Source organism: Ambystoma mexicanum, chromosome 11 (genome assembly GCF_040938575.1).
Source record: "Ambystoma mexicanum isolate Mex_15411 chromosome 11, UKY_AmexF1_1, whole genome shotgun sequence".
NCBI lineage: Eukaryota > Metazoa > Chordata > Amphibia > Caudata > Ambystomatidae > Ambystoma > Ambystoma mexicanum.
Window position 1 is genome coordinate 451,972,646 of NC_090934.1, and position 21,602 is coordinate 451,994,247.

The 21,602-nt window shown below is 43.3% G+C and overlaps 1 protein-coding gene across 1 annotated transcript in view; it reads right to left on the reverse strand.

Moving 5' to 3' along the window:
* The window catches only part of LOC138503505 (tolloid-like protein 2), a 189,435-nt gene that overhangs the window by 132,156 nt on the left and 35,677 nt on the right, over positions 1-21,602 (reverse strand). Inside the window, exons 4-6 of the mRNA XM_069623290.1 lie at positions 19,223-19,324; positions 3,333-3,386; positions 1,170-1,223 (exon numbers count right to left, since the gene is read on the reverse strand). Coding sequence (XP_069479391.1) covers positions 1,170-1,223; positions 3,333-3,386; positions 19,223-19,324 — 210 coding nt within the window. The remainder of the gene's footprint in view (positions 1-1,169; positions 1,224-3,332; positions 3,387-19,222; positions 19,325-21,602) is intronic.

Sequence of the window (21,602 nt, forward strand, 5' to 3'; positions counted from 1 at the left end):
ATTCAAGGCATCTTTTATAAAGCTTTGTTGATGGACAAAGCCACCTTGAGTTTTGTCCTTCATCAACGCTCTATAAAAGATGCCTTGAATTGTTTACGTGTCAAGCCATCTTTTAGAAACAAATAATTATGTTACAAATGTCTGTTTATAAAAGGTGGCTTGAAAAGTACACAAACCATAGTAAGGTAAGCACACAAGTGTGTGTAACTTTTTATGGTTTGTGCACTTTTCAAACCACCCTTTATAAACATAGAAATATGTAACATTGCTACGTTTATAAACGATGGCTTGAAAAGTACACAAACCATAGTAGTACGCATACAAACATATAAATGCTCACATACATTTATATGTCTGTTTGCGCACCTTACTATGAGTTGTGCACTTTTAGGCCACGCCCACAATGAAAGCCACGCCCACAATGAAAGCCACGCCCCCAAATGAGCCCCCCCCCCTCAATATCTTATCCCACTTAAAGCACTGTCTATCATCCTGCACTTTAGGAGTCGCACATGCCACATTCAAAAGGTGTTGGAACTCGGGAGCCAAAGTAAGGGCAATAGATCGGAAAAACACCACAGAACCATGAGTCCAGCATTTGTACAATTTTCTTTGCACATAATAAGAGCAGTGTCCCCTCCCGTCTTGGTTTCCCCCTCTTTACAGCTTACACTTTCACCCCTCGCCCTTTCCTCATCAACATCGGTCTTAGAACCTGACCAAACACCAGCTACTTTGAATGCATGTAACTGATCTCCTAATAATCTATTTGCCTATTGGTTAGGTTTGCTCATTACAAATGCTCACATAAAGTGACACCAAGGGCCTGATTTGCAAACCGGAAATCCCATTGAGAAAGACTTTGTAAATCAGGTCCACAGCATAATATATAACAGACCTGGTGCCCTCTTTATTTTTGGGAAGCACTGTCAGAAAGCCCCCCTCTGCTTCCCGCCCTGTGTCTCTGATCACAGGACTTTTAGGTGGTATCAGTGAATGATTGATCACAGGACCTTGACACAATATCACTGGTTGCAGCTTCGTTTTCTTCACAGCCTTTCAGGGCCAGGCCGTCAAAAGAAGGGTGTCCCCCAATTTCCATATGTAATGACATCACAGAAAATAACGTCTTCTCTGGATGGCACTGGAGTTTTGACCACCCTCCTCACCTGTGTCCACTGCTACAGTTGCAGCAAGGAAATCCTCGGTTTCATTCCCAGCTCCTGAAAGAGAAAACAAATGGTTACATTCTGGGCTGGCCTTAGAAGTCCCAGAGCCACGGGCAGCAAAACAAAAACGTGGCACCCCTACCTTCCCCCACCTGCCCTGAGAGCGGAGCACATTTAATTTCAATAGGGCGCTCCCGTTCCTGTCCCACTGTGCCAGCTAGGGGTAGCCCGTGAAATATTCCGCCGACATGGTGTGGCTGGGGTTAATGGCAGGGAGCCTGCGAAGTCGCCTGGCCGGCCTTGCCATAAGATTACCTTCCTTGGAAATGTACTCTGGAGAGTTCAGTTCAGTGCGCCTTGAAGTATGGGAACGAGTAATCACAACTCCATACCACGACCACACACAAGGCCCATTAATCCAGATCCTGTCTGGTCTCCAGCTCTTCCATCAGTGCTTTAAGTGGGCCGGGGCTGGGCCCCGGCATTCTTCAGAAAGTGGGGCTGAGCCGGGGCCCTGCCGGGGCCCCCAGTCCCACACAACATTGGCGGGACGCATTATTCCGCCGCGGCCACAGCCGCGACGGGAGATGCGCCCGCCATTATGTCAGGCAAGCTGACAGAAGTGCCAGACAGCCACAGAGACCTGAGGCTGGCTGGCACTTCTGTCAGTCAGTGTAACTTCCTCTGATGACCCCTCATCAGGGTCATCAGAGGAAGTTACTGTCCCTTTGTTTGCCCTTCCCAGGTCACTGACCCCGAGGGCTCTGTGATCTAATATGCAGATTAGATCACTGAGCCCACGGGTTTGCAGAGGGTGAAAGGTGCCTCAGGCTCAGTGATCTCTGCTCAGAGCAAATAGATCACAGAGCCCGCGCCGTCTATCTCCGCTGGCAAAGCTTTATAAAAGATGCCTTGAATTGTGTACGTTTCAAGCCATCTTTTATAAACGTAGAAATATTTCTATGTTTATAAAAGACGGCTTGAAACATACACAATTCAAGGCATCTTTTATAAAGCTTTGTTGATGGACAAAGCCACCTTGAGTTTTGTCCTTCATCAACGCTCTATAAAAGATGCCTTGAATTGTTTACGTGTCAAGCCATCTTTTAGAAACAAATAATTATGTTACAAATGTCTGTTTATAAAAGGTGGCTTGAAAAGTACACAAACCATAGTAAGGTAAGCACACAAGTGTGTGTAACTTTTTATGGTTTGTGCACTTTTCAAACCACCCTTTATAAACATAGAAATATGTAACATTGCTACGTTTATAAACGATGGCTTGAAAAGTACACAAACCATAGTAGTACGCATACAAACATATAAATGCTCACATACATTTATATGTCTGTTTGCGCACCTTACTATGAGTTGTGCACTTTTAGGCCACGCCCACAATGAAAGCCACGCCCACAATGAAAGCCACGCCCCCAAATGAGCCCCCCCCCCTCAATATCTTATCCCACTTAAAGCACTGTCTATCATCCTGCACTTTAGGAGTCGCACATGCCACATTCAAAAGGTGTTGGAACTCGGGAGCCAAAGTAAGGGCAATAGATCGGAAAAACACCACAGAACCATGAGTCCAGCATTTGTACAATTTTCTTTGCACATAATAAGAGCAGTGTCCCCTCCCGTCTTGGTTTCCCCCTCTTTACAGCTTACACTTTCACCCCTCGCCCTTTCCTCATCAACATCGGTCTTAGAACCTGACCAAACACCAGCTACTTTGAATGCATGTAACTGATCTCCTAATAATCTATTTGCCTATTGGTTAGGTTTGCTCATTACAAATGCTCACATAAAGTGACACCAAGGGCCTGATTTGCAAACCGGAAATCCCATTGAGAAAGACTTTGTAAATCAGGTCCACAGCATAATATATAACAGACCTGGTGCCCTCTTTATTTTTGGGAAGCACTGTCAGAAAGCCCCCCTCTGCTTCCCGCCCTGTGTCTCTGATCACAGGACTTTTAGGTGGTATCAGTGAATGATTGATCACAGGACCTTGACACAATATCACTGGTTGCAGCTTCGTTTTCTTCACAGCCTTTCAGGGCCAGGCCGTCAAAAGAAGGGTGTCCCCCAATTTCCATATGTAATGACATCACAGAAAATAACGTCTTCTCTGGATGGCACTGGAGTTTTGACCACCCTCCTCACCTGTGTCCACTGCTGCAGTTGCAGCAAAGAAGTCCTCGGTTTCATTCCAAGCGCCTGAAAGAGTAAACACGGGGTTAAATTTCTGACACAGTTACTCCGGAGAGATGGGTTTAGCGCACCTGGGGGACGCCGAGCTTGGTAATCATTGGCACGGGAATGAGTAACTGTTAACCCTATCGCGACGACCCTACACAAAGCCCACTGACCCATACATTTCTGCTTCACAAGTACCATATAGATTAAGGAGGCAGTGTAGGGAAAGAAGCTGACAAGTGGACAGTGTTTGTTTTCAGTCCAATACCAAGTTGCATTTGATTTGTGGTACAAACATTTACGAAAAGCGAATCTACAAGTCCCTGAATGCAAACCGAAGTTTAATGAACAGCCAGTGTGTGGTAAGAGGTGTCTGCCACGTTATGGGAACACTTCTCAATGCTTTAGGCTTTCTTGGAATGTAGTCCCCTCTCTGCAGATCTATAAAGCTAATCAAGTGAGAGTTACACCATTATACTTTACAGTTTATAAGTTGCTAGCTACGAAGTGGGTTATTTATTATTCTGCTTTCACCAAAGCGCTTTACACAGAACATATTCACATACAATATCGTCCATCTGAAGTTGGTACTCGTATCGATCTCAGAATCATGAAAGGCTGGGTTGGCCTTTCAGGGCTTCAAACCTGCAGTTCACACACAGATCGCAGCATTGAGCAATGAACCTGCTGAGCTATTTTACCAGCATTCATGGCTTAAATGCCTGCATCCAACTTCAAGTCTGCTACTTGTGGATATGCATTTCATTGGGAAACTTTAATCTTCACTGTTGTGTAAGGGAGTGAGATGTTGATAATATTGCTCTATCATATGCCTAACAAGTTCCATAACAAAGATAAAATGAGGATATTTAATAACAGACCAGTTTCTACAAAAGGCTAGAAGGAACTGGAAAAATCAGTCATAAGTCAGTGTAACTGGCTATACCTCTAAAAATGGCAAATTATTGGTGTGCGCTTTATAAAACTGTCAGAGACATTTTAGCCATGTGACTTCATTTCGGAATGTCTGCTTGGTGGGTTAATGTGCCAGTTGCAGTGATTTATGTGAAACCTGCAGCTAGATTTGTGCTGCAAGTTCTTAACCCACTTCCAATGATTCAATAGCATTCAAAGATTAAAATAAAGCTTCTAGCAAGGTTTTTACAGCTGTTTTTAAAACTAATAACATTTTTAAAAATTAAATTATCATTGTAATGTATTCATCTGCCAAGAAGGACAAAGCTGGTTAATTCACATGCTGTTAAAATATGAGCAATAGCACAGTCACTGGATCCAATTTTTTCAGAATAATTATTTGAGTGATAATAAACATGTATTTGAAATGCTGTTTGTGCAAGTACAAATAAAGGAACAAGTGTTTTTTGTGACTTTTTTTCTGAGTTCTTGTTGCATAAAGGAAAAGGAAAGGTCTTTCAAAAAAATGTAAAAACGATGTCTTAAACCTGCAAGGGCCTTCATAGCATTTATTACATATTTTGCTCATATTAGTAGCAACAGTTATTCGGCTATTTCTATGAGAATGAGGAAACAGTATATTATGAGGCACTCATGCGTCACCTACAATCTGACACTAATGCATTTGGGTAACGGTAAGGTAGAGATGGCATAGTAGGAGGGACACACAGCTTGTTGCTGTTGTTTGGACATTTAACCACCTATTGACTACCCATGGTCATGCAAATCCCTATAGCCATTCCCCCCACTATGAGCCCATCCCAAAACACATCCCCTGCAATCTCTTTGAGTTTGCTTTATCAAGCAGTAACAACACACATTAGCATGTCACCGTTATTTGTAAACAGTCTGTTGAGAGTTAATTGCTTAATTGCAGCTGTAGGTGGCTACTGGTGCACTAGAAATGCCTTTATTCTAAGTGCGCTTTTAGCCACTTGATTTATTTCTCATCCATGCACTGAAGTCGTGTTAAAAACAGGCAACCACAAATGCAATCATTTTTGCTTGATGAATTAGACATTTGCCAATTAATGCAATCATACGCCCAGGTAATCACTCACTTTTCCAGCTGTTACGATCTAATGACCAGGTAGTACCATTATCTTAGTGCCTAAGAAATGCAGTTTCCATACCTGCACCAAAATCCCAAACTGTTGGCTTTCCAATGCTTGTTTCATTTTGCTTTATGCGCTGTCACAGCCCCGTTAAATATAGAAAAATAACAATGTGTAAAGGGGCATGGAAGGTCCTTCAAAAAATGTTTTAAAATGGCTTAATCTCTGTCTAGAACTTCTCCCCGTGCAGAAGCATCATAATTATTTAAACATTTTGAAAGTGCAAATAATGGCATTGTTGTTTTTTTTTTTGTTTGAGGCTACACATGTCATATTATAACAGCACGTGCACAGGAGGGCACATATATGCTTGGTGATTATACCAGCCATATGTTATGTTATGTTGATTTGCACCGCGCACTGTTACCACCCAGGCGCAGTCTCCATGGACCTACTGGGGCATTTGAGGATGCACTTGGCATATGGAGGTAATATTTGTGTAGCCGAACTGCCCTTAGCCCCGCCACTTTCCCCTCCCTTTCCCTCATCCCAGCCAAGTCCAGAGTCCAACTTTTTTCTTTTCTTTTTTCTTTTTTTTTGTTAGGTATATATTCCGAATGTGATATAAAATATTTAAACAAAACTCTAAAAGTAAAACCTTGTTGGAGCAATAAGTCCGATATCAGAATGAAATGTCCTAATATCTTGCAACCAGCAAGACATTACCTTATTACTATTCTCCAAGGAAAGAATCAGGTCTAATTTGAAATAAATTGATCCATGGCACTTACTTTGATCCATCATCTGAAAATAATAGAGGCTGCAGCGAGTTTTACATCGAGTGAGAGCGGTGGTAAAGCCCAGCTCGAGACATAGTTTCAATAGGGGTAGATGGTGACAATCCCAATACACCTCGCAATATTTTTTCTTCAATTTTTAACCAGTTAATTTCCCTATCTATGAATATTTCTAGCCCATTTAGGGTGCACAGGATTATTGCAGAATTATAGATTTGAATCAACCCTTCCATTGAATACCCACCACTGTCTGATATAAAAGCTTGAATGGCATTAAACTTCCTCTTTACCTTATTTTTAACATCATTAGCTAAAAGTTTCATATCTAAGGAGTCAAAAATCGGAAATCCTCAAATACGTGTAATTCTTAACTATTTCAATATTCTTGTCTTCTAGTTTCCATGTTTAATTTTTGTATTTATTCTTTTTTGCCATTGAGCACCACAATCTTTGTTTTTTCCAGATTCAGACAAAGATCAGTACTTCTGGAATACTGATAAGGGGAGGTCAAACTATATTTGAACCGAATCAGCGTATGGTCAGAAATGACCTTATTGTCGGCATAGGATAGCCATCCTATAGTTTTCCGCCTCATCTTTGGAGGATTATTCTTGCAGTTACTCAAAGCATCTTCTAAGCCTGCTATATATATGTTAAACAGTACTGAGGCCACAGTGCACCCCTGCTTCAAGCCGTAATTAGTTTGAATGAGTTCACTCAACTCACCATCCATATTCATTCTCGCTTGGGAAGATACAGTGCCTTGATAAAGTGCAAAGTGACTGAATGTAACCCCCATCAGTGTAACTTACTCCACAACCTTTGCCTATTCACAATATAAACAGCTTTGGAGTAATCATTGAGCAAATATATAAAGCTTCCTTCTTGTGGTATTAGGTGGAGCGTATTAAATAGCTCAAACAACATAAATTAGCCAATGTGTAAGCACCTTTTCTGAATCCTGTTTTTGTTTTTTCTGGATCCTGTTTCCTTTTAACCAATTGATAATTCTATTTAATAAGAAATGGCAACATATTTTAGCCAGTGAATCAATCATGGCGGGCAACCTATAGTTATCTGGAAGTTCACATGGGCCTTTTTTATGTATTGGGACCAGAATAGATCTCCACCAGCTATGAGGAATTTCACCTGTTTTAATTATCTGTTTAAAAAATGTTTCAATAATTACAGCCTATGCTAGAGGATCTCTTTTGAGTACTATATTAGCAATTTGGTACAATGTAGCAGCTCTCAAATATCTTAATTTTAGAATTACTTCCATGATATCTTCAATGAAAATGTTGAATCCCTCCCCATTATACTTTCAGCACCATTTATTTATTCAAACAATCTCTTGCATACATAATTTTGGTATATTTCAACCAACAATCTGCTAAAAGAGGCTTAATTTCTTTTTTAACAATTAACTGAGAGGTATGTTGCTTATACATAGACCAAAATCATTGTTACATTGGAGCAGTGCATAGCATTATATATAATTTGCCATTGGGCAGTGGTTATAGAGTTTTCATGTTGCTGGAGTTTATTTTTGTAGGCGGTTCTTAATTAAGTAATTGCTTCATGTGTTTCTTTATCAATCTCTATTTGGGGAAATATTTCATACATTAGATCTAAATTGTCTCTTCATATGTGCTATGACTACATCAATATTCTTCCAGTGCTCGGAGCATCAAAATATTTTTAGTAGCATACTTAGCCATAGTGTCAAGTATGATATCCATCTGTTCATAATATACTCCAAGATTAAAATCATCATTACTTTCAATATTTACAAATGTAATCATGGCAGCCTCATTTATCATTAGCACCTTTTTCTCCATCCAAGTTAACCTGTTAGTAGCATCATTCACCGAAATGTTCCCTGCCAAATAACCCCCACCCTATTGTTGGTGGATTGAATCATAAATGTAATAGTGCTATGGTCAGTAGCTTGCTCTGAATTAATACATAATCTATCAAGGATTCAAATATACTATTTGATCAAGTAAACGGGAGAGGGTGATCAAGCTTAACTTCTGGATACAATTACATAAGATCCTGGCTGGGGATAATAGCCTCCCAATCATTCAACTTAACATTTCCTGTGTTACCTTCCACTTCAAACTCTAATGCATTAACACAATAGCAATTTTTTCGAATTTTAAGGCAGTCATCGTTGTCCATATTCACTGGTCTGGGTGGATATCTTTGGATGTTCAAATCCCCCATGACAATATATAGCCATAAGGGATTGCACAGTATCCATTGATTAGTCAGAAATTCCACATATTGAACAACATTAACAGTTTCTAGGCCTCCGGGGCAGGGGGGTGGTCATAGATTGTAATTATGAGCAGTTCTCGTGACCTGCCTCCCAATTGGATTGTTAAGATTGTGGCCAGTCCGTTACAAATTGCATGATTTGGCACATATTCAACCATGCCTAATGAAGAGCTAGCTTCTATAAATAATCCTCCCGAATGTCTACCAAGCACTCTATATCTTGCCAATCTCAGGACAACCTGATAGACAGCCAGACTATATTTACTGGTGAGCCAGTTTTCTTGCATTACAAAGACATTAGCCTCTATCAATATTCTGAGGCCAATAGGGTTATTAATAAATTAATTGAATCCCCTAGAATTTCACATGACTATAGATAACCTCACTGCACCATCATTTACTGGTCAGTCCATGTAATTCTCTTTGCCCTCCTGCTGATTTCATTACTTTGTGGCCGGGGTCAATGTATTTTCCCAGTGCTGTTGCCAAGTTGCCAATAATAGTTTTAAATTATTTTAAGGCGTGATTGTCCTGTGCACCCTTGGGAGCCTTATTTGCCTGAAAGATATTAAGTTCTTGTTTACCTAATACTTGTCTCAGGAATTCCCAATTATCTAAGTATACAAGGTCTAATACTATGGGTGAGGCAAATTGGACAATCCACCAATGTTTCTCAGATAAACCCTGAAGTAAGTCAACAAGTTCCAAATCCTTTGACAAAATAAAATGCAATTGTGGTATACAGTGCAGAATTTCTAATATTCTCTTGCAATTAATAAAATGACTAGTGTCAGTAGGTGTAAAGATGGGAGGGGGGAATCTGTATTTCTGCTTTCTATATGGTAGGTTAAAGGAACAGAACACCCCTGCCAGTGCTCTCAATTTGGAAGCAATGGATGAGAAGCCAAGCTAAGGCTTTCAGGAGGTGATGCCGGCTAGTTTTTAAGTACAGTGAATCCCCAAAGCCCCCACAAAGGAATGTCCACACACTATGTTAGGTGATATAACAGCTTCTTATAAAAACAAGATTCAGCAATATATATATATATATATATATATATATATATATATATATATATGGGATACATTACTCACCGTAATCGTATTTCTGATGCTTGTATCTGCTTAGATTCACATGCTGTGCATAGGCCGACATCTGGTGGAAGCTGCGGAGTATTACAGTTTATTTTTTGAAACCGAAAATTGGGCGTCGACACAGGGCGTGCCAGTAATACTATCCCTAGTGTGACGTCCACTGTACCCATGATCCCTCACGCGTCTAGGACCCTCAGATTGTTTTTTTCCGCCATGCTGGTCGGAAGCACTGAGCGGAGTTCCCTGACTTAGTCAGATTTTGCTAATATTGTTATATATTTCCCCGTTTATTCCACCTCTACGTCGAGTCTCCGAACATCGACACTCGACGCCGGATCGGAGAAAATTCAACCGTCGGACTACAGCGATGGATTTGGGCCTCGGAAGGCCTCTGGCCTCGGGCCGGTCCTCGGAAGTCCTCTGGACTCGGCCCTGCAAGTAGGGAGAGTAGGGGGTGGCACATATCCTACACTCTGTTTAATATAGGTACATTACTTATATTCCTACACTCCCAGCCCGCTGCCATAGGGTGCGTATGGAGGGTACCCCCTTTCAATTTTGCCCCAAGTGCAACCGCAAGTATCCTTGGGTTGACAGACACGCCACGTGTAACCTCTGCTTGCCGAGGGACCACCCCGAGGCGAATTGCAGAGCGTGCAGTCGGATTAAACCGAAGACCCTTAAGGACCGTTCGAAAAAGCGTTGGGCCCACCACGCCAGGCGACAATTCAGTAATAGATACACTAACTGCAGACAGTTTGAAATAGGCATGTGAATTCTTAAGTGAGGTGTATCAGCATAGAATAGGGAAGAAAGTCAGGTTAGTTGTGAACAGTTGCAGAATACCAGAATGCTTTCTTTCAATGAGATATACATGAGATATACAATTCTGTGTGAAGAACCCCCGCCCACCACCTAGGCAACCTGTAATGGAAAAGTTAGGGAGTAACATAGCTTGTCATTTACAGCCCCATCCAATAATGTTCAATGACCTTCTGCTTTCTTTAAAAGGTTCTACCTCCCCAAGGTACCTAAGAGGCCACAGGAGAACAGGATCCAAGATGAATCTGGGACCCCTGGACGACTCCTGAGGCTAGAAGATGCTCTTCCACGTCACAGTACCTTTGGTGCCTTGGCAGGCAAAGTTGCAGAGTTTCCTGGTGTCACTCAATGATTCACTCCGAGGATGGACCCCCCTTGGAAGAAGGAGTCACTGTGAAGCTGAGTCCAAGAAGAAAAATTGAACCAAAGTCTTTCTGAAGTGCAGCAGTTTTACTCTTTGCGGTGGTCTCCTTTGGTCGACAATTTCTCCGACTGTAGAAGTTCTGTCCTGTGAAGATGAACTTGCTGTGGGCTCCTTAAAGGCTTGGCAGATTAGAGTAAGAACCCTGGGACCTTTAGGTCGTTTTTGGTGTCGGGTTTTGGAATATCATGGTTTTTTGACTTTGGTGCTGCAGCCGCAGCATGGACCTCTGGACAGCTTCTGGCAACCTGGACTTGACCACTGTAGTGGACCACAGACCCTCACCAAGATCCTCGGGACATCTTTGTTAAGCTTCTGGTGGCGGGAAACCCACTGAGAGACCTTACTCTTTATTCAGCCACTCTGGACACTTACCGGTGGGAGAATGTGGGCAGTATTGATGGCAAGGATGTCCCTTGAAATGTTCTTAGGCAGTTTGGAACTTTCACAGCTCCAGGTAAATCAGCAGCAGTATGCCAGAGTACCCCATCTTCTGGGCGGTAGACAGAATCAGCTTTCAGCAGTCACAAACGCACCTCTGGACCCTGGGTGACACCAATGGACTTCTTTGACCCGAGATGTCCGGTCACTCATCTTCAGGATGCACAAAGACCCCTTCTCCAGACAAAAGACGCACAGGACTGGCTGCCAGGGTACCTCTGATGAAGAGTTGCAGGTTGCAGGATGGTCCCTCGTAGCTCGGTGAGAGGTCTCCTTTGCAAGTCCTCTCTAGATCAGTCCTTGGAAGAACACAGCAGCTTTTGGATTACATGAAGAAAATGCAGCTGCTGACTTCTCATCCAGCTGGGCTTCAAGAAACAGCTTCTTCTTGCTTCAGCTATGACTTCAGCATCTGAAAAACTTCAAGATCAGCTTCTGAACAAATTGGTAAGTGAGAGGTCCCAGATATACACATACGTTCCCCAGTCACACAGGCGGAGCCAAGTTCAGTCAGCCTATCATGAAGAAAGGCATTCAGGCAGGCAGCGAATTAGGCTCATAGGCAATCAGGCCATTCACTCCACCCAGACACCCATAACAAAGAATGTGGATTGGGACAAATAGCCAGCCTTTCAGCATACTACACCGTATTCATGTCAGTTTCAGTCAGGGCTGTCTCGTTCATCGTGTCACACACACAGAAACCAGACACCCAGAACAGAGAATGTGAGTTCACTTCAGACTCCATTCATACAGGTCCCAACACTAGGGTGTACCCACAACACACAGCTCCTGAGAATACTCCAGTCAGACTGACAGGAGTCACCCCAGAGCCATATACGGTATTTCCACCCAACAGCCAGTTAGGACGAAAAGAAACAGAAACATATATGGTGTTTCAACTCAACAGCCATTCAGGTGGAAGGGACCGAGTCAGGGCTTCCTAGGACTTTAGGAAACAAGGTAACAGGCAATAGAAAACAAGAGGCCACAGTGGCCATCTTCCCTTTGTGTAGGAATCTATTGATTCCTATGGCAGGGCCTGGGTGTCCCAAAATGGAGGATGCTCAGAGCCACTTGCAAGTCATCATGTAGCTGCCACCAGCCCATACCCTGCTCTATAGGCAACACACAGGTGCCCAAAACACATACATAGGAGGTATGAGGGTGTACCCCCACCCATGGTTGCCATAAGGGTATCCCATGGGTGTTGTCCACCAAAAGATAAAAGGAAGAGCTGCACTGCCAGAGGTCCAGGCTGGACCTCAGTGGCAGAAATCATAGAGAAACACACACAGAGGAGTGGTAGGACAAGGACAGGAGGCCATGTCCCCCCATTAGGCATTTCCAGCATCACAGTAGGACACAGTTCTATCAATCTAATCTTGTCACAAACTAAACTTTTATCTATCTTCGAATTTCTTGATGTTTGAGTTAAGATTTCAAGCCCTTTGTTTTTGATTTCCCATGATAGACTGGAAAAGATGTGGAAGTCAATTTCAGCAATGTCCTGCTCCCTCTCCACCCGGTTTTCCTGGGAAGGTTCATTTAATAGTGGAGCTTCCAAGTTAGTGTGTTTAACCCAATTGTCCCGTGTTCCCGGTTAATTCTTTTTTGACGGGACATTGCTGATAGGTTTGGGTATTGATGAGTCCAATCAATTAGTAGTTTCTAAACTGAACAAATTAGATTTAATCACACCATTCGTCAGCAATAATTGGTATTTTAAACTCATCTGAATACTGTTAGATTCCGACGCATAAGCACAAGCTTTTTCTTTCCTAGTTAATGCTCTGTGCATCTTAAGTCAAGCTTTTTTTGATTGGCCATGATTTAAGTAAACTCCATGGTTTGGACTATGGGCTTTAGTCAATCGTATGGTAGCTGCTACTGCAATTTCACCGACATCATTAATTTCAGTCTCTAAATCAACAATCTGTGGGGGAGTGTTCATCATGTCTATGAACTCATTACTCTGATCACCTGGTTCTACTTTGGGATCCTCTCCCATTGATGTCTGCCGATTATTAAGCAAACCTTGATGCTCAGTATGTGCAAACAGAACTACAACTACCTATTTGATTATGCCCATTTTTAGAACCTGATGATCTTTGTATAGGTTGTTGCACAAAGTGAATTGCACTTTCAGAATAGTTAGTGCCTCCAAATCGGATTGTTCATTTTCCTCTGAAGATACTGATTAACTGAAGGAGTCATCAAAAGCAGGCGAGGAGGCATATAAGATTTCCCCTATTTGCTCGAGATCCAGAGATTTCGACATATTCATCCCGCTCATGGCTGCAATACTAATTATATTTCCCAAGGTATGGTCATCATTGATGTTTCTAGGGTTATTTACCTGAACAGAATCACCTAGTGAATTACACTGCAAACTTAGAGCCATGATTAAATGAGAATTATTATCAACTGGTGCCAACATCAATGAGTCCTCAGTTATTGGCACAAATTGCTCCTACGATTGCACCGTAACTGATGTCTCAATTGGCAGGTTTGTTGGAGGGAGTCAATAGAACCTTGGTTTGAGAAATGCTGCTTTTTCACTCTGTTCCATTCGCTAAGTGTTCTTCACATGTTTTTCCTCCACCGTTGTCACTATTCCCTGAGCAGATGAGTTAGCATGCAGTTTACTGGTAACACGTTTTTAAAGTTTCTGCTCGTGTCTGTGACGTGTTTCTTTCCAGTATTGCTTGCGCTTCTCAATTGGTACAATTTACGAGTTGCTGGCATGATTAAACTTGTCTATAATTGTTTGACAACTCACACTCAAATCTGCTTTCCAACTGCCACAACTGCACTCCAAGCGTGTAGCAGTTTTTAAGGTGAGCCATGCCTCCAGCTTAGTAGAAACAATGAAAAGACTTCCCAGCTCTGAATACAATGTTGCAGCATCTCCTGCCGCAACTGCCCTTGCACTCTGGGCATTCACTACTCCAACTTGTTTCTATCTGTGATGTCAATCTGTTTGGTTCGGTCCAGCATACCCATCGAGACTTCTTGTGCTGGGAGTGATGGAGTGTGCAACGCATGTCTTTGGTGATAGGATGAACAACTAATACTTGAGAAGTGTGTCTTTCTGTGGCATTTGTGACATATGTGAGTGTGTGGGTGTCTTTGTGTCTGATCAATTCTGAGACAAATACTGCACCTTATTTGTAAATATGCATGAGGATACGATTGGCCAGAGTGAATATTTATTGATCTCCCAAAGCCCCAGTCACACCCATTTTCATGTAGTTAATCAAACAACCATGCTGCAGCCTCCACTGGTCCAATGTGTGATCTTGTGCATGTGGCATGTACGACTCTACTAGTTCTAAAATACCCATGGATAATTCAAAATGCATCTGGATTGGCCTCCTAGCATTTGTACTGGTTTCTTTGCACATAGCCGGACCGTATTACCCTCCTGCTTCGGTTTCTCCCCCTTACATCTTCTCCCTCTTCCCTCTCCCACAAGCCAGTATTTCCAGTTGGAATGTTTACACAAGTTCACCCCTGCCAGAAAGACACCTCTGCTTCCACCCTCCCTAGTCCTAATCACACTACTTTTAAGTGGTATCAGTGAATGATTGATTACAGGACCTTGACACAATATTGCTAATTGAAGACTAGTGACTTCCTACCAAACTTCAATTTTAATGTGACAGACAAGTAGAGCTGGCAGAAGTTGCAGGAGGCCCCACTTCAAAGCGATGTTTGGAATCCTCTCGTCTATGGCTAGAAAAACCTGCCTGTCCCGCATAAATTAACAACAAAAATGCATTGATCTGGTGCAGCTAAAGGTTTACAGATGCAAAGGGGCTGCGGGAAAAGGTAAACACTTTTTTGAGGCACCAGCAGTTTTAGTTAACGCACCAGAGACGTATTTACAACAAAGACGAATAGGCCCGACCTATTTCAATTTACTGTTTTTTATTTTTTAAATATAAAGCCAATTTTGTTTTCCCGAGTCTGACTGATCCACAACACTGCCAGAGTAATTTTGAGCTTTTAGCAGTCAATCCACTCTGGCAGCAGAAGTCTTTCCTACCCAAAATGATATATGCTCGATATTTACACAAGCTGTATTGTTAGTGTGAGCTTTGTGTTAAACAAATTAAAACAAGGAAAGACATACCAAACCAAGTGTGCGTAAGGTATTTGGTGATTCAGTCATACAACTATCACAGACATATGACAGATATAAAGCTCTTTGGTAATTCCATTTTGCCCCCTGCTAACACCAGCGCTGTAACTATGAGAAGGGGGTTGGGTTCTTTTCATTCAACATTTGTATCAGCTGTGCTCGTACAACTTGCTTATATTTCATATGTAAACTGTACCATTTGACAAGACCGGATGTAGAAATTTAGTAATGTTGCATTATTAGTACTGACCACTCTAGGTGCTTCTCAGAGTGACAGCAGGCAATTTGTGAGAGAAAGCAGATATTAGCATCGAAACCACAATTCCTCATTCCTAACTTCTCTCACTTGTGTCCAGTTGGCAGACAGCTTGTGCTCTAATTGTTTCCTCTAAAAGATGTCTTTCTGGGCTAACTGAATGACAATTTACTGTAACAAGTAACTGTAGTGCACTCAGCTGTAGAACACATTGCCTTCTCCAAATCTTGGGCAGCAGGGATCTGAAAACACTCTTTCGACTAACATAACATAGAAGATCTCAGGCTTGAATTAATAGAGAGGAAATAATCATGTTCTAAACCCTGCAACCTTAAAAACATCCTTATAATGTTATGGAGCCAAAATGAGGGACAAAAAGGGGGTGAAGTTGTGTAGTTTGGGCAACGCAGAGTTTGTTGAAGGGGCGGAATCTACTGAAGGTGCAAAGTCTGGCAGAGGTGGAGTAAAGTTGGGGGGCAGACGCACTTATTTGGGCCTAGGGCAGCTGAAAGCCTAAATACGCCACTGGCGCACCTTTGTATCTCCGGAGCACATATCTGATCAAAAGCACAATATACTATAAGGAATGGGGAGAATGCATTCAGTGTAACCTAGGTATATGACTTCTGTTTGGAGAAGAAGCCATGTGTTGCATAGATTTTAATAGTTAATATGTTTTGCAAGGTAATTCGCAATACGTGATTTCCCACTTTTTGTTATTGAGGTTGCATAACATGAGCTACACCTCAAACTTCATTATTCTCTAAAATGATTCACATCCCCACACCAAAGAGCAGAAGGGGAGTAAATCATGTCCTTGCTAACAACAGTTTTGTAGAGGTCTGCTTTTTTTGACCAGCAAATGTGCACTTAAAATGACACAGGCTTCAGTTTGTGAGGACTGATGCTCCTTGTGGGAATATGTTCACACAATAGCCCCACTTTATTGTTTCTTTCTGCAGGTAAAATACCAGTTATAGAATAGAATAGGATGGAAAAAGTTAATAGCTGTAGATTATCAGGGGGCAGGTTTGTTGGCCTCTGCACAGCAGAATAAAGAAAGTCAGGCCAGCAAAGGGAGTGGGGAGTGGAGCCAAAACCACAAATGGCCACGTAAAAGTTACTGAACTTTCTTTTTCAGAGTCACAAGGGGCCTCCGAAGTAGCAGGGATCAATTTTTAACTGAAACAATGAAAGGCCCTAATGCTGGCCTGAAAATTACATTCCAGATTGTCACCATTGCTTTTGTAGGTGTCAGGTTTCCTTGGAACATGTGGAGGTCCCAGGTCATAATATCCCAACCATGAGCACATCAGCCGGTAATGGGGTCATATGCCCTACACTCCATAATTGGAGCACAGGCTGCACTCAGAGGAGGTGCAGGTATGGTGACATGAACACCTGGTTTTGAATCACTCTCATTTGTACCTTTTGCAGTGATCATCATTAGCCTACTGCACAAGTCAGACTCGCTGGATGAATGAAACGTAATACGCATTATAATCCTAGCGAGGACGTCCTCAGTTTCATTTCTAACCCCACGAAAGTGAAAACAAGGGGATGAATTTTTGACACATTTGTGTCACATAGATGGGCTTAGGCTTCCTTGAAGACAGAAGACAGCTTTGGCACTTACAAACATGGGCAAAAGCAGGGCTTTATGTTGGCTGGGGCTAGCCGGGGCAGAGCGCTGAGAATCTCCAAAAACGGCCCTTTTCACTCTGTCATGCATAATACCCAGCATGGTGTTCGCTGAATAAGTCCCCCACACACTGTTGCAACGGATTGTTTGGTAGGGAGACCACTGGGAAAGAAGTCCATTCAAGACAGGCAAGCTGCCTGCTAAAGCAGAAAAGCTTGCACCTGACCCATGAAAGAAAACTCTCTCCAAATTTGCATACGTGGTTTCTAGTTTGATGCTCCTTTACTGGTAGGACGTTATCATAAATTAAATAAGCAGAAACGCCAGTGTGTATTATGTGCTCAGAAGGGATGAAGGCTTGAATTACTGTTACATATATCTCATATATAAAAATCTGTGTTCTTTTTTATGTTCCCAAAATGCTCTTGAATTTTATGCAAAGCACCAAGCAGTTTACATTGGTGATACTTGTTCTTCTCCCCTTTCTCACAGGCGCCGTCCTGGATATTTCAGGGCCAGCTAAAAATGTCATGGATAAGTTATCACCTTGAGGTCTGTCGTTAGGCAGCATTACCACATTTCAAATAATACAACCTTAATATTGAGAAGGCAGGTTCCTCCCTGGAGAATATGTGCCCATTATTAGACCTTATTACTATTATGATTATTATATTTATTGAGCGTGGACCTAGCTTCCAGAAGCAACAGAGTGCTTCACAAAGGTATAAAACACTACAGATACTCAACTGATTGCTTTACAGAGGTATACAAGAGTACAGATGCATAACGGAATGCTTTTCAGAGGTAAAAACAGAACAGATATAAAGTGGGGGTAGAATACAGAGGGTCACAGAGGAGGGGTAGAGCTCTACAGGGTGGCGTGGAGGAGAGGGGCTATCGCGTCTAGCAAGCCAGGTGGCATAGGAGCGACGTGATGGCCTAGCTGTTCAGGAGGCGAGACTCCTTGATGAGGTGGGTCTTGAATTATTTTCTGAATTGTAGGAACATGCGGGCGAATCTGATGTAACAGGGAGGAGGTTCCATAGTTTTGGGGCATAGGCAGAGAAAGCATGTTTTCTGGTCCTTTCCTTTTTGCAGCAGCGCATTTCAAGTTTGCATGTGTCCTGGCTTCTGGTGGAGGCCTTATTTGCAGGTGATTAATAGCTGTAGATTATCACAGGACAAACAGGTGAGTTGAAATCCTGAATTAGATCTTTAGAGCTATTAAGCACACTGGGCCTTGGCCATTTATTTACGAAATGAAGGGAATTTACTTGCTGATTGACTAGATTACATGAGGAGAATCATTTACAAAAGGAGTTTAATTCACACTATGCAGACTGGATGCAAACAAGACCACCTGAGACCTTACGGGTGGCTCAAAGTCACTAAAAGGTCCTAAAACTTGGCTTCCAGACAAGATTTCAAACTTTTAAAACTCCTTTAGAAGAAGCCAATGAAGGACTCAGCCCATTAGTTCCCTACCATGAGCACAGCCTCCTATTGGGGGCACTGGCACTGTGCTTCTGTAATGGGAGCACTGGCGGCACTCACTGGAGGTGCCGGAGGTGACATTGGCACCTGTCTTTACGTCACTTTCATTAGTGCCTTTTAATTGGCAGCGGTGTATTGGCCTATAGGGAATGCTAGATATTTCCCGGGAGGCCCCTGCACTTTGGGCCTCTTTTGTGTAGTAACCTGTTTTACTTCCAAATGTTCCAATAGGAAAGGGTTGGGCTTGCTGAAAATGTGTAATATGGGGTCACTTTGAAAGTTATTTCCAGGGCCTCTTTTTTCATATGTGGCTACTCGAGAAGTGACGATCACTGGAAAAATTAAACATAATAAGCAGCCCCAGGTATTCACCCCAATTGCCACATTCCTCTCTAGCAGGTAGTGGGGTCTTCAGCACACCTTTCTCACCTGTGTCCACTGTTACAGTTGCAGCAAGGAAGTCCTCGGTTTCATCCCCACCTGTATTCTGAGCTACAGTCGCAGCGAGGATTTCAGCCTCTTTCCCAGCACCTGAAAGAGTAAACAAGTGGTTAAATTGTTGACACAGTTTCTGCGGAGAGATGGGTTTAGCGCACCTCAGAGATGTCAAGCTTGGTAATCATTGACACAGGAATGAGTAACTGTTAAACCCTACCGGGATGATCCTACAAAAAACCCACTGACCCAGATCCTATTGGTTGTATTTCATACGAAAGGTGCTGGAACTCAGTGCTGAGGCAGCCAAGTGAAGAGCATTAGAAAGTCGGCAGCAGACAGAATTGGACTGGCTTATTAGGTTATTGGCCACCAGCCGATTCAAATTTGATTCATGTCGGCCGGTTTTGTAAACCACAAAGAGGGGCCGCCGAAATGTAAAATACACACTTCAGGTCAATGAAGATGCTGCATCATGTGTGTATGTGTTACTCAACAACTTTTTTTCCAGTGTTTGAGTCGAGCACCTCTCTAGACAGCATTTAGACTCAGGTCCCGAGGCAGGGTGCGCAAAGGGAAATTAGAACTGGACATTTTATTCACTTCGTTGTTACTTCACTGTAAGTTCTGACAGTTACATTTGAATTAAACAAAAGAACCAATCGCAATCAGCATACAGGCCCGGGGGGGGGGGGTTTGTTTCCACGTTCCAGATCTGGCTGGCACCCGCCGATGTGGTGTCACAGGCATCCCGCTCGACTGTTCATGTTGATTAGACATGTGATGTGAGTGACATCACGCAACTTTTCTTGGGGGCTGCCTAGGCCTCTGGGTGGCTGTCTAGTACTTTCTACTGCTCTGGGTGTGGCCAGAAGCAAGCCACACACCCAGGAGAGCAGATCTATTTGGAGCAGAACTTGAGATGAGCACGGTAGCAGAGCATGAGTATGACGACGAGACAAGTGTGTGAGGAGCGCATGGGCAAGCCTGGAACGTGGCCTTCTTGAGGAGAGTGGAGACACACTGGGTCGCATTACAACTGTGTCGGTTTGGGAACAATGGTGCCGGTAAGCCTACCGGTACTGTTGTTTCTGTATCGGCACAGTACAACTCTGCGGGCGGGTGCCGACCCGCCCGCCAGGGTCAGACCTGTCGGGCGGGACGGCACCCACTCGCAAAGTTCTCACGGGAGCACCAGCACCGTTGTTAATGTGCTGGTGCACCTGTGTCCCCATTCCCATGGAGTCCCAAAGGATTCCATGGGAATGGGGACTAACAAAATTGCCGGCAGCTGACTTCCCGGCCACCATTCTTGGAATATCCCAGTGGCACCAGGAAGTCAGGCGCTGGTAATTCTTTACAGGTCCAGCGGCTACCTGCTGGTTTTCCAGCGCGGTTACCGGCAGACCTGTAATCAGGCCCAGTGTGTGCATGTGGGCCGACGTGCTCTGCTCTGCTGCTGACTATTTGACTCACTGAGTCAGTCAGAATCAGTGTAGAGAGCGAAAAAAAGAAGTGAATCACAAAAGGTTGCTTTAATATGACAGGCCAAAGCTCACAAATAACCGCTAACCTGGCTCCCTGGCCTTACAGACTAACACAACATTTTTTAACAATCAATTTAATAATGCAACACTTTCAATTCCCCCCAACAAATAAATAATGAATTTGTTCCACTTCCTCCATACCTATCATCCCTTTGTCCCTACCGTCTCCTTACCATCTTCTCAAGGCGTCCCACTTTCTCCCCGGGGCCATGCCCCTCCATCTTTAATACCTGTTCCCCGGGGTAGCCTGTTTGTGCAAACAGCACCACCCCCATCATTTCCCATGCTATTCCCCCATTGTGCTTCAGTCCCCCCTCATCTAATGGGACCATGCCCCCGGCAAGCAACAACCTCAATACCCTAGGACTCCCCTCTACACCAAACTCCTTCCTCCTATGACCTGCAGCCAGGCTGACCTGCTACATCAGCAACGAAAACTTTACATCACAACTTCCCCAACTAATACCCCAACCTTTCACAAGAAAACTGTCCACAAAAACCCTCTACGGCCCTTCAACTCTAAGCATAAAACCCATGAACCTCTTGGGGGGGGACCAACCATAAATTCCTAATTAAAACCCCCACCTCCCCTGGAATTTGAACCCTTGCCGTCCTAGAAAAAGAGGGTGAGGGCAGGGACAAACGCTCTTCCTAACTGTCACCTGCTTCCGAACCTTCGCTGCCCCTTTAAATACCCCTGGGGAGCGATATGCGCAGGCCAGCTCGTTGGCTTGTGCAGTGCCAAAAATAACCCCGGGGGAACACTTTGCGTTCCCCCTGTATCCCCCCTTTGGGCTTACTGCACAAAAACACCCAGACTCGCTTGT